Source organism: Chinchilla lanigera, unplaced genomic scaffold (assembly GCF_000276665.1).
Source record: "Chinchilla lanigera isolate Chin_1 unplaced genomic scaffold, ChiLan1.0 scaffold00027, whole genome shotgun sequence".
Taxonomy (NCBI): domain Eukaryota; kingdom Metazoa; phylum Chordata; class Mammalia; order Rodentia; family Chinchillidae; genus Chinchilla; species Chinchilla lanigera.
In genome coordinates, this window is record NW_004955428.1 from 24,507,937 (window position 1) to 24,519,865 (window position 11,929).

General features: G+C 34.8%; 1 protein-coding gene across 5 annotated transcripts in view; it reads left to right on the top strand.

Moving 5' to 3' along the window:
• Ndst4 (N-deacetylase/N-sulfotransferase (heparan glucosaminyl) 4) overlaps positions 1-11,929 on the top strand; it is a 259,969-nt gene that overhangs the window by 131,350 nt on the left and 116,690 nt on the right. For all 5 annotated transcript variants that reach the window (XM_013515257.1, XM_013515258.1, XM_013515260.1 and 2 more), the window contains one exon: positions 1,022-1,176. In XM_013515257.1, coding sequence (XP_013370711.1) covers positions 1,022-1,176 — 155 coding nt within the window. The remainder of the gene's footprint in view (positions 1-1,021; positions 1,177-11,929) is intronic.

Consider the following 11,929-nt stretch of genomic DNA (forward strand, 5'->3'; position numbering starts at 1 on the left):
TATATATATATATATATTTGGTACTGGTAATTGAACCCAGGACCTTGCACTTGCCAGGCAGGCACTAGTGCCATTGAGCTATATCCCCAACCCCAGTTTGATATTTAAAGACCAAACAGGAATTGATTATTAGGATTGATTTAGAACATTTTAAAATTGAACTGAATATTATAAAAGTGTACAAAAACTGAAAGATTTTATACAATGGAAATATTCTTGGATAGCTACAATATGATGAAGTTTCTTAGAAATAAGTTGTCGGGTTTTTTCTTTCCTTTTTAACTTGTGGCAAAACAGTGGCTTTCATAAGTGTTGGGTGCTTTTGATAGTTTTTCCAATACATGAGAAAGAAATGCTAGTTTTAAATTATCAAATCAGCTTTCTATTATAATTGAAACAACTATAAGATTCATTGTTAAATTTTTCTGAAATAGTTGTACTAAGATGGGAAATTTGACATGTATTATGTTAAAATTCAAGGAAACAAAATTACTGAAAAATGAGTAAACAAATGTTTTAAAGAAAGATTACAAAGGATTCCACTGGGTACTTCAGATAGTTTTACGGCTTGTTTTAGTTTTGTTTGTTGGTTGTTATCAAAATATATCTTTGTGCTCTGAGCACTTCAACATACGTTATTTTGTAATCATAAATATAAACAAAGTTCATCAGTTAAATTATAAGCTCAATTTTAGATTTGCATAAGAAATTTTAAAGAGAAAAGTGAATCACTATCTCTGGCCAGATATATACAATAAGAAAGATAATTTAACAATAAATATTTAAAATTAGGTAACATTTTCTCTTAAATTCTAAGGTAACTGTCTGTGGCCAGGGCCAGGGACACCTACTATGCAGTACCCAGATTTGCATAGTCTCTGATAAAATTTGTACTATGATATTTGTTATTAATAAACACAATTGAGTCTGTGTATGAGTGCATAAAAATTAAATCTGACAATGATAACTGTTCAAGAAGTACAGCATTTCCGCTAAAGCCATGTTTAACTCTGTGTCACAGGGACTGAAGAGGAAGATGAAGGGGATGACCTTTTGCTCCAGTCCGTGGATGAGTTCTGGTGGTTTCCTCACATGTGGAGCCACATGCAGCCCCACCTCTTCCACAATGAGTCGTCTCTGGTGGAGCAGATGATTCTCAACAAGGAATTTGCACTGGTGAGCATAATTTTATGGCATTTTGCAACTACAGGTGTTGTCCACTCATGGATTGTAACAATCAGTTTATTGAGTTGGATCTTATAGAAATAAAACAGAGCAGAATATGAAAGTATGTCACATGCACATATATATATATAAAGAGAGAGAAGATGTAAGCCATTTTCAGAAATTTCCATTTCTTGTTTTGTTAGAGGATTATTCTGTTGTCTATGCAAAAGAAAATAGTCATTTCTCCATTGTATTCCTACAAAATTAGCCTCTCAGAAATCATCTGTTGCAAGAATGACTGGCTGGATTAAATCATTACAGCAATGACTCTAGGGAAATTTTATTGTGTATCTGTTTCACCTAGACATTATTTAGCACTTATTACCGGGCCTCACTTGCAGAGTTCCTTATTCAGTAGATTAGAAAGAGGCTTGAGAACTTGCCTCTTAAAAGCGTTCCCTGACAGTGCCCCACTCTGGTAGCTTAGGAGTTGACAAGCTGTGGTCCACTGGCCCCATTGAACTGCACCCCGTTTTCTATGCCCTCTGAACAAAGAAAGTCTTTTTGTGTTTTTTGTTTGTGTGCTCATTTATTTTCTTTTTCTACATTTTTTAAATGACTGCACAACAATTAAAGAAACAATAATAGTTTATGACATAAAAAGTGTATCAAGTTCATGTTTCAAACTCCCTAGTAAGTTTGCCCGGGACAAGCCACACTTATTCTTTGCCCTGTCTCCAAGTGCTTTCCACAGCAACAGCAGAGATGAATACTGGAAAATAGACCCTGTAGCCCAAAACACCTAAAGTGTTCTATCTGGCTCTTTACTGAAAGTTTGCCCCTGCTCTACGCATTAATGAAGTCATGTATCCCTCTAAAAACTATATTGAAAGGCAGAAATCTTGTCCACAGAAAACACTCAGATGTACATCTTCACACAGCTAGGTGTCAAATAGTAAGGGGGCTGTGCATCCCCTGAGCACCCAGGACCCCAGTTAGGAATTCCCATCACACACACAATTCATCCATGCTGTGCCATTGCAGGTATCTTCATTTTTCACAAAGCCATATTTGGAAGCACATCCCTTAGGCCAAAAGACTACTTGGTACATTGTAAAGTTGTGTCTAACTATTGTGTTAATGCCTTGCCTTTCTTTCCAGCTGTAAATATGCAGGACAGAGTCACATATTCACATCAGATTCTTAATAGTAAATATACATAAAATTAAGAGAAGTTGAAATCATTCGTTCAGGCATCAGAATACATTGTTTGAATCCTGACCTCCTATCAATGGCTGCTTGATCTTGAACTAATTTCTTAGATTCTCTGTGTCTCAATTTGCTCTGTGAAAACAATAATAGCAGGAACAACTTCTCTACAGGATTGCTTTGAGAATCATTGTAATGTGTTCAGAAAAGTGCCTGGTACACAACAAGCATTTGGTTCATTTTAGACAATTGTGTCTTTCCTAAATACAGACCTGTGTTCAGTTACATCTTGCTTTACATAGTCAAACATATGTCTCTAAAATATGAATTTACATATTCATGGCATTGTAAAATGAAGTAAATCTTCCCTTTTTAACACTGAACTTACTTTAACCATGCTACATTTTCTCAATGCAGCAATCTTGGAAACAAAACTTGTATATCACTTGGTTTAAGCCTCACCTATTCCACTAACACTCTGAAACCTTGCTTTTCAGGCTTGTAGGTTATATTTCATAATGGCTGATTTCACCTGTTTGTGTAATTTCTTTTTTAAAAGCCATGCTGAGAGCTCTGAGAAAGACTCACATGTAATTGCTTTGTAATGAAATGTTGAAAGCTATTTAGAGTCCATTCAGAGCAATTACATTTGTTTAGTCAGCATGACTAGAAGCTAGACTTTAGCTTGCAAATATATTTTGTAAAAAAAAAAAAATCTTATTATGTGTTGCATAGTCAAAATATTACAACTAAAATGAAATCTGTTAAACACTAGTACTGAAATGACATTGTCCTTTTCTTTCTAGAGTTTAGCTCAATAAAATTCAGGATTTCTCCAGCAGTGACATTCAGAAACCCACCTTTATTGTCAACATAACTTGACAATAGGTGTCCTGTCCAGAGAGCCAAGAAATATATTTCTCCCTTATTAAATTATTATCTCTTCACCTACAGGTGACACTATAAAACCATCAGCAGTATCAAGATAGAGCAGTGGAAGGCACTACATGAGATATTGGCAGGCTAAATATGAATCCCAACAGCTAGTAACGAGTTCTAATAAAGTTGGCAACTTACTTAATGTCTTCATGCCTCACTTTCCTCCCCTGAAATAGTAATAGCTCTTTTTTTTCATTCTCATTCTCTACCCTACAATGTTTTTAGATAATTAATTTACATCAACTCATCTGCCAACCAAAAGCACTGGACCAGATAATGCCGCTGATCAATTCCAGCTTTAATATTCTGTGATCACTCACAACATCAGTCCACAAATTTAGAGTGCACATCTTGAAATACTTATCTTGTTGCAACTGAAACAACTATGGAAAATGATTTTCAAGCTAAATGAGAATTTATAAGGATAAAAACAAGAGCGTTTAAATTTCTGATTTTTGTTTCATGTTGTTTTAATGCTATCCTGTCCTTCCTAACTATTTTCTGGTATGGTCTTGAATAACAGAGGTATTATCAGGTTCAAAGGCACAATTATTCTCATAACAATTCCAAAAATAGTTCAAATGGCATAGTAATAGTTCAATATTGGTATGTTTAAATGGTTCAAAGGACCCAACCTAGTGTGGCTTTATTTATAGAATTTCTCTGAGTTCTTTCCGCATATTCATTTTGTATGGTACAATGTTTAAAAATCATGAAAGGAACAGACTGAAGACTGTTTCTTTAGTTGTCCATCATTTTGGAAGAGGCTGTATTGATGTAAAGCATGGTCATTGCTTTATCCATGCACACACATATATGTAATGGGAATATATTCGTAGGGGCATATGCCTACCTCTGTATAATCCATAGTTTTACATGTATGTACACGTTAAATTTGTGAGAACATATGTAAGTAGTGGAAGTCTGAATCTGCTCAGGTATGCTAACTCCGTGAATGCATATGCTCTGTCTGTGTGTTTGTACGGAAGCATTAGTCTAGTGACAGAGTCAGTCCAGGTTTGGTAGCAACAATACATCTTACTATGGTAGAGGAGTGCAGAAAGATACGTTTTAATTCTTTTTCATTTAATATATCATATATCATTGCTGCCAATAAGTTGCATAAGTATCTCAATAATATAAGCAAAGTTTCAGGAATGACAATAGATAAAAAGATGAAAAAATTAATGCATCATCCAACATCAAAGCAGTTGGTGAAAAAGTGACCAAATGATTCCAATTTAACCTATATCTTCCTTTCAGTTACACAGAGAATAGCATTTGTAGCATTAACCTGATTGATACAGATAAATTTTTATCTCACAAAACAGCAAAAATACTATTTTGTTTGTCTTAAGCTTTACATACATACCCATTAAATATTTCAAGCCTCGGAGTCTTTTAAGTCCACTAATATTTGCAGACCATAAACCATCCTGAAGGGTCAAGGAGTTTTTGCTTTGTGTTGACTTATTCAATAATGATGTAAATTTTCTTCATAGTTTATCAAATAGTAAATGCATCTTCTTGATTACTTAAGAAATTGAAGATTTGTGCAATAAAAGGACAAGTTTCTAAAGTCTACTTAAAAAGTTTTACCTATTTGTGAAATCTGTATGGCTTTCTATAATTAGATACAATATTCATGAAGTATGCTAGCATTAAAATTGTCCTTATAAAAGCACACATTTTGAAAAGCAACTAAAGGAAATCCTTATGTGTCATAATAGAGTGCACATTCAACCAGCTATGTCGATGTCACATTAAAGAGAAATAAAAGGAATATGCTAGTGGAATTAACGACACAAGGAGATAAACCAGAGAGAGTTACACACCAAAGTCTGCCAGGCCTCCTGTTGACTGGATTATGCAGGAAACGATATTATGCTGCATAACTCACACAAGATGTGAAAACACTGATGATTGAAACTAATAGGGTATAAAGCTAATGAATTTAGAAAAGCTAATGATATTTACATTAAATTTAACTATAAACAGAGTTGCTGTGATTTTAATCAAGTTCACAATGGGTCAAATAATGAAGGATATTTGAAGGATGAATAACCCAGCCTTTACCCTCAAAGAGTAGATTCACATCTTCATGATTATTCAAGTTAAATAACAATAAAACCAGTGATAATGTGTGATAATATAGATGAACCTTGAGAATAGTATGCAGTAAATAAAGTAGTCAGATCAAGACAAATGCTGCATGATTTCATTACATGAGACGTCTGAAGCAGTCAGGCTCAAAGAATGAAAGAGAGGGAAGGTGGTTGCCAGGGGCTGGAAGGAAGTAAGATGAGGAGTGACTAGCCATGCCACGTAAACTTTCAGTCTATTAAGATGGATATATTCTAGAGATCTGGTATACAACATTGTTCCTATAGTCAACTATAGCACATTGTGCTCTTAAAAAATTTGCCAACAAGGTAAATATCATGTTAAATATTCTTACTGCAAGAAAATACTAAACATTTTGCCAATGTATGAGATTTTGAGGAATCCTGTGGAATGCATATTCACAAATACAAATATCTATATCAATGATTTCAGAAATTAAATACATTAGTTATATATTATTGCTTCACAAGAAATTACCCAAAACTTGAATATCTAGTCTGTGTAGGTCAGAAGGTTCAGCAGGACTAGAACTGGACCCTGCAGTTCAGGATCTCCTAGGACTTCAGTGTGTCAGGTGAGGTGCGGTCATTTCCGGGCTCACCTGGAGGGTGGACCCAAACCAGGCTCACCTGGGTATTAGCTACGCTCAGTTCCTCACAGAGTATTTCCCAATAGCTGTTGTCTGGATTGGCCATGTGTGCAATCCAGAGGGCAGATCCCCACATGGCAGTTAGCGTCATCAGAGAAATGAGGGCGAGGGAGGGGGAGAGGGAGAGAGACAGAGGGAGAGACCGAGACAGACAGGAGACAAAGACAGAGACAGAGAGAGAGGGAAAAACAGAGACAGAGATGAGATCAGTTCATAACCTAGTATCAGAGTTTCAAAAGTGATATCCCATCACTTTTGTCATATACTATTCATGAGAAGCCAATCAGTTGGTCTAGCCCACACTCAAGGGAAGGAAAATTAAACAAAAAATAAATACAAGGAGGTGGAAATCATTGCAAGTCATTATAAGTAACTGCCTATCATGTGTAAATAAATAGAAATGAATTTTTTTTGTTTTTTGTTTTTTGTTTTTCTCTGGTACCGGGAACCGAACTCACGACCTTGCGCTTGCCAGGCAGGCGCTTTTGCCGCTGAGCTAAATCCCCAGCCCCAGAAATGAATTTAGAGAAACCTATATAACAGGTTCATTCTTTTTGTAGCCTTAAAAATATTTGAAGATCAATTAAAATTTAATATTTATCCTCTAACTTAAAGACAGCTATGTCCTTTTTGGCCAAAAAAAATCCATTCATCTAATGCTTCTTGTCAAATCGTTTGTGTCTACTTGGAAATATTTGGAAGTATTGTACCACTACCTACTTATGTAAGTTACGATTATATAACTTTTTAGAAGCTTTATTGATATGGATATTAGCATATTACACAATGTTCCCATATAGATTATAAAGCTCAATAGTTTTTACTGTACTTACATATCTATGAATTTCACCACAATTTTAGAACATGTTCATCATCTCTAAAAGAATCTCTGTACTCATTTGGGGTCACTCCCCAATGCCTCAGCCCTGGAAAATCACTATTGCACTTTTTGTTGTTATAAATTTGCTTATTCTGGACACTTAGCATAAATAGCATCTCCAATGTATGGGTCATTTCAGACTGGCTTTTTCTTTTTACTTAGCATGATATTTTTGTATTTTGGGGTTTTTTTGTTTTTGTTTTTGGGGGGGTTTTTTGGGTACAGGACTCGAACTCAGGACCTTGTGCCTCTCAGGCAGGCACTTGTGCCACTGAGCTATATCCCCATCCCTGCATGATGTTTTTGAAGTTTACACATGTTATAAGATATATCAATACCTCACTCTGTTTTATTGCCAAATAATATTCTGTAGTATAACTGCAACATATTTTATTTATCTATTCATCAATTGATGGACATTGGTTTGTTTCCACCTTTTGGCCATTATTTATAATGCTGCTATTAAGATTTATGTGCAAATTTTTCTCTCTAGTATCTACCCAGAGAACAGTTGCTAGGTTATGCAGTAATTCTATGTTTAATAATTTGAGGAGTTGCCACCCTGTTCCCATTGTGTGTGCACCATTTTTCAATTCCACCAGCAATGCACCAACTCCTCTTTTTACGACTTTATTATAGCCATCCCAGTGGGTGTGAATTCATTCCTTGTTTTCAACATTATTTTAACTACTCGACTGATTTAAATTTTACAAATAGTTTGTCAACTTTTGCCCAATATCCAGCGGGGGTTTTGATAGTGATAGCATTGAATCTTCAGATTAATTTGGGAACTATCGCCATGTTGATATTAAGCTTTCTGTTCCATGAATTATTCTTTCCACTAATTTGAGATTTCTTTACTTTAAAAAAATTAAAATATTTTAAGATTTTGAAAAATCTATTGTATATTTTTACTAAATATATTCTTCAATATTTCATTTTTGATGTTATGAATAGAATTCTTTTTTTTAAATTTAGTGTTGGGGATTGAACCCAGAGCCTTTGCATGTTAAGCACTCACTATTTATCTACACCCTCAGTCTCTAGAATTGTTTCTTTTATTTTTGCATTACTCATTTTTTTTTAAAGAAGTACAATTGACATATAGATAGATAGATGATAGATGGGGATGATAGATCTTAGAAACTTAAAATTTGCTATTTTTAACTTTACATTCTTGGAATAATCTCACTTAATCATGATGAATTTCTTTTATTTTGCTGAATCTGATTACTCACACTTTCTTAAGTATTTTGCATCTACAGTAATGTAAAACATTTTGGCCAATGAAAGTAGGCATGTATGAGGAGAGTCTCATCAAGTGTGTTCCAGCCATCTTGTTTGTGTAAGTACACACTATGATATTTACACAATAAGGAAATCCCCTGACAACACATTTCTTATACATGCAGTCATTATTAAGCAGTGTGTGTGGCATTCATATAGATACTGATCTATAGTTTTATTTTTTAATAAATACCTTTACCTAATTTTATTGTCAGGATAATACTGGCTTCAGAATTAGTTAATAATACTGTCTCCTCTTTCCTTTGGAGGGGTAATATGTGAATGATGGGTATTAATTCGTCATTACATGTTCAGTAGAACTCACCAATGAACCTGCTCCTACCCTGTATTTGAGAGTTCTTAAATTATTAAGTTAATCAGTTTAATTATTATAAAGCTCTTCAGATTTTTTTATTCCTAGTTAAATAATTGTTAGTAGTTTATGTGTTTATTTGAATAATCCTTTCCATCTGTCTAAATTTTTGGCATAAAGTGTCCAAAATACCCCTTTGTGATAATTTTAGTTTTATAAGGTCGGTAATGTCACTATTTTCATTCCTAATTTTATCATTTTGAGCCTGCTTTTATTTTTCATGTTCTTCAGACTATACAGAGGTTGGTCAATTTTGACGATCTTTGCAAAAACCAAACTTTTTGTTGGGTTGATTTTTCTGTATTGCTCTATGTTCTCTCTTTTATTAATTTCCTATTCTAATTTTTATTATTTGTTTCTTCTTGATTGTATTCTATTTAATTTTTTCTTCTCTTTTCCAATTCTTGAAGAAAATATTTCAGTAATGCTTCTGAAATATTTCTTCATGTAGCTGGGATTAGAGATGTGTACCACTATACGTGGCTCTACTGCAAATTTATACTTACATAATCTAGTAAAATATGGAAGCATCACTTTTGCATAGCAATCTCTCTTTCTTGTTCTCTGCTATTCCTGTCATGCAAGTAATATCTACATACATTGAAAATTCAGCATTGCACTATTATATTTAATACATCATGTAATTTTGCATTTTAGAAATCCAAATTTAAAAAAGAGTAAATATCTAGTTTGTATATTAACCTTTTCATATGCCATTCCCTACTCTCCATTGTTTTCATAGATTTGAGTTATCATCTGTTATTATTTCCTAGCTTCATTACAACTTTTCTGCCTCTTTTGTGTAGCTATGGAATACATTGCATTTCTGTGCAATATAGGCCTAATTATACGTTCTATAAAAATGGTTTATACAAATACTTTTAAAAGCAGCTGTGCTCTATAATTACAAAATTATCTTTACCAACATTCTTTGTTTCTTTGTGTAGAGTCACATTACTCTGCAGGATATTTGTTTTTAGCCTAAAGAACTTCTTTTATTATTTCTTTTAAGACATGATAATGAATTCTGTAAGTTTTGATATATTTTGGACTGTTTATTTCACTTTCGATTTTAAAAGGCAGTTTTTCTAGGTAGAAGATGATTATTGATTACTCCTTTTTGTTTGTTTTTAGAAGCAAGGTCTTGCTGTCTTAGTCCAGGCTGACCTTGAATTTTCCTTCTTCAGCCTTTCAATTTCTGGATTATAAACTACACCACCACATTCACGGTATCACTATATTCTGAAAGTCACTTTGAATGTAGTTTCTCCCTTCTTCCTGGCTGTCTTGGTTACTTTTCTCTCACTGCTTGGACAAAATACCTGACACCCAAATTAAAGAGGGAAAGGTTTATTTAGCTCACAAATTGTAGAGGTTTCAGTCCGTAATCAGCTGGCTCCAAGGCAGGGTAGCATAGAACAGTGGCAAAAGTTCATGGCAGCAGAAGACAGCAAAGCAACAAGAGCAGAAGGGGAAAACAAGCCTCTTTTTCTCTCTTATATTGTAAGCAAGATACCCCACCCCTAGGGCAGATGTGGAACTCATACTCTCTCCATGCCCTCCTCTTGCACAGGAGGGGGATGTTTACAAAGTGAGGACCCTGCCCCCTGCTGAGTGGCTTAGTTAAACTTCTGAACTTCTTAACTTGACACAATGTATCAACCATTACACTGGCCTCCATGGTTTCTGAAGAGAATTTAAGTTTTGATCCTGTGTTTCCCTTCACTATGATTAGCTGGTTTTCTCCTGCTACTTATAAGGTTTTCTGATTTTTTTTTTTTTTTTTTTGGTTTTCAATATTTTACTATGATATATTTTGTTTTCTTTGTGTTTATTTTATTTAAAATTTACTGGGCTTTTAGAATGTGTAGATAAATGATTCTTTAGCAAATTTCAGAACTTTTAAGGCACTATTTCTTCACATACCATTGGATACCTTTCTCTATTTCCACTTTTTCAGATGCTTATATTCCATGTTACATTTAAAAGTGTCCTCAAATTTTTAGAGTTTCTTGTCTTTTTTCACAATCACATTCTTTTGTCTCTGTTCTTTAGATTTTTATTAATATATCTTCAAGTTTATTGACTCTTCTTTTTGCCATCAAATCTCCGTTGAGCCCTCTAGTAGTTTTCTTTTCTTCTCAATCACTGTATTTTTCAACCACAAAATTACTACTTAGTTCTTTTTATAGTTTCTATCTTTTATTGATTTTCTCCATTTGATGAAATATTAGCGTGTCTTTTCCTGTGCTTTTACTTATGGTTTACAATAGTTCTTTTAATGCATTTGAACTCTGCTAAGTTGAACGCTTGCTCTCTTTGAAGGCAGTGTCTATTGCTTGCTTCATGTTCTATTGATTACCCTGTCCTATTTTTATATCTTGTGATTTTTTGCAACTGAACACTTTAGATATTTATAGCACTCTTGACACTGATTTTCTCTTATCTGCAGAGTGCACAGTTTTATTCATTTATTTCTCAGTTTAATGATATGCTTGGACAATGCAAGTGAGGACTTTTTTCCTTCTGTGTGTAGCTTCTCAGAGGGAGCACAGTCACTTGAGGAAGACTGCAGTGGTAGCAGGGTTTCCTGGGTATCATTCTAATACCCTGTCTGCCTCTGGCATAAAGGTAATCAGGTGTGAGCCTCTGCTAATTACTGGTTGCTTGATCTACTGTTTAGACAGTGCCTTTGGGTGCAGATTGCTTCTCCTTGTGATCCTCTTTGCAAAGATGTTCTTTGTGGTGTGTCTGTGAGCATCTCTGATCTCAGGAGTGCTGCTCCTTGTGCCCTCTTGTCTGCCCTCTACAATTAGCTTTTTGTTCATTGTAATGAGGTTACAGCAGCCACCTCCTTAATTGCTGCCGATCACAATCTCCAAGGACTTTGAACTTCTCTACACTCTGTCAGCAAAGCTGTCAGCTGACCAGTGGAGAGAATGTGGAGCTCTCTCTTCTTAGGATCCGTTTCTCCACCTGCACAAAGTCTGTGCGCAGAGACACCAGGGTTGGCTGCAATGGTCTGTGTCTTGGTTACTTTTCTCTCATTGCTGGGACAAAATACCTGATGCCCAAAATTAAGGAAGGAAAGGTTTATTTCACTTACAGTTTGTGGAGGTTTCAGTCCATACTTGGCAGATTACAAGGCAGAGTGGCAGATGGCACAGGGCTACAGCTCATGGTGGCAGAACTCAGCAGAATCAACAAGCACTAAAAGGTGTAAAACTTGAAAGAGTTTATTTAAACTCGGAGGTATGATAGACACTGTGAAATGATAGGAAACCACTGAAGAGTAAAGGGC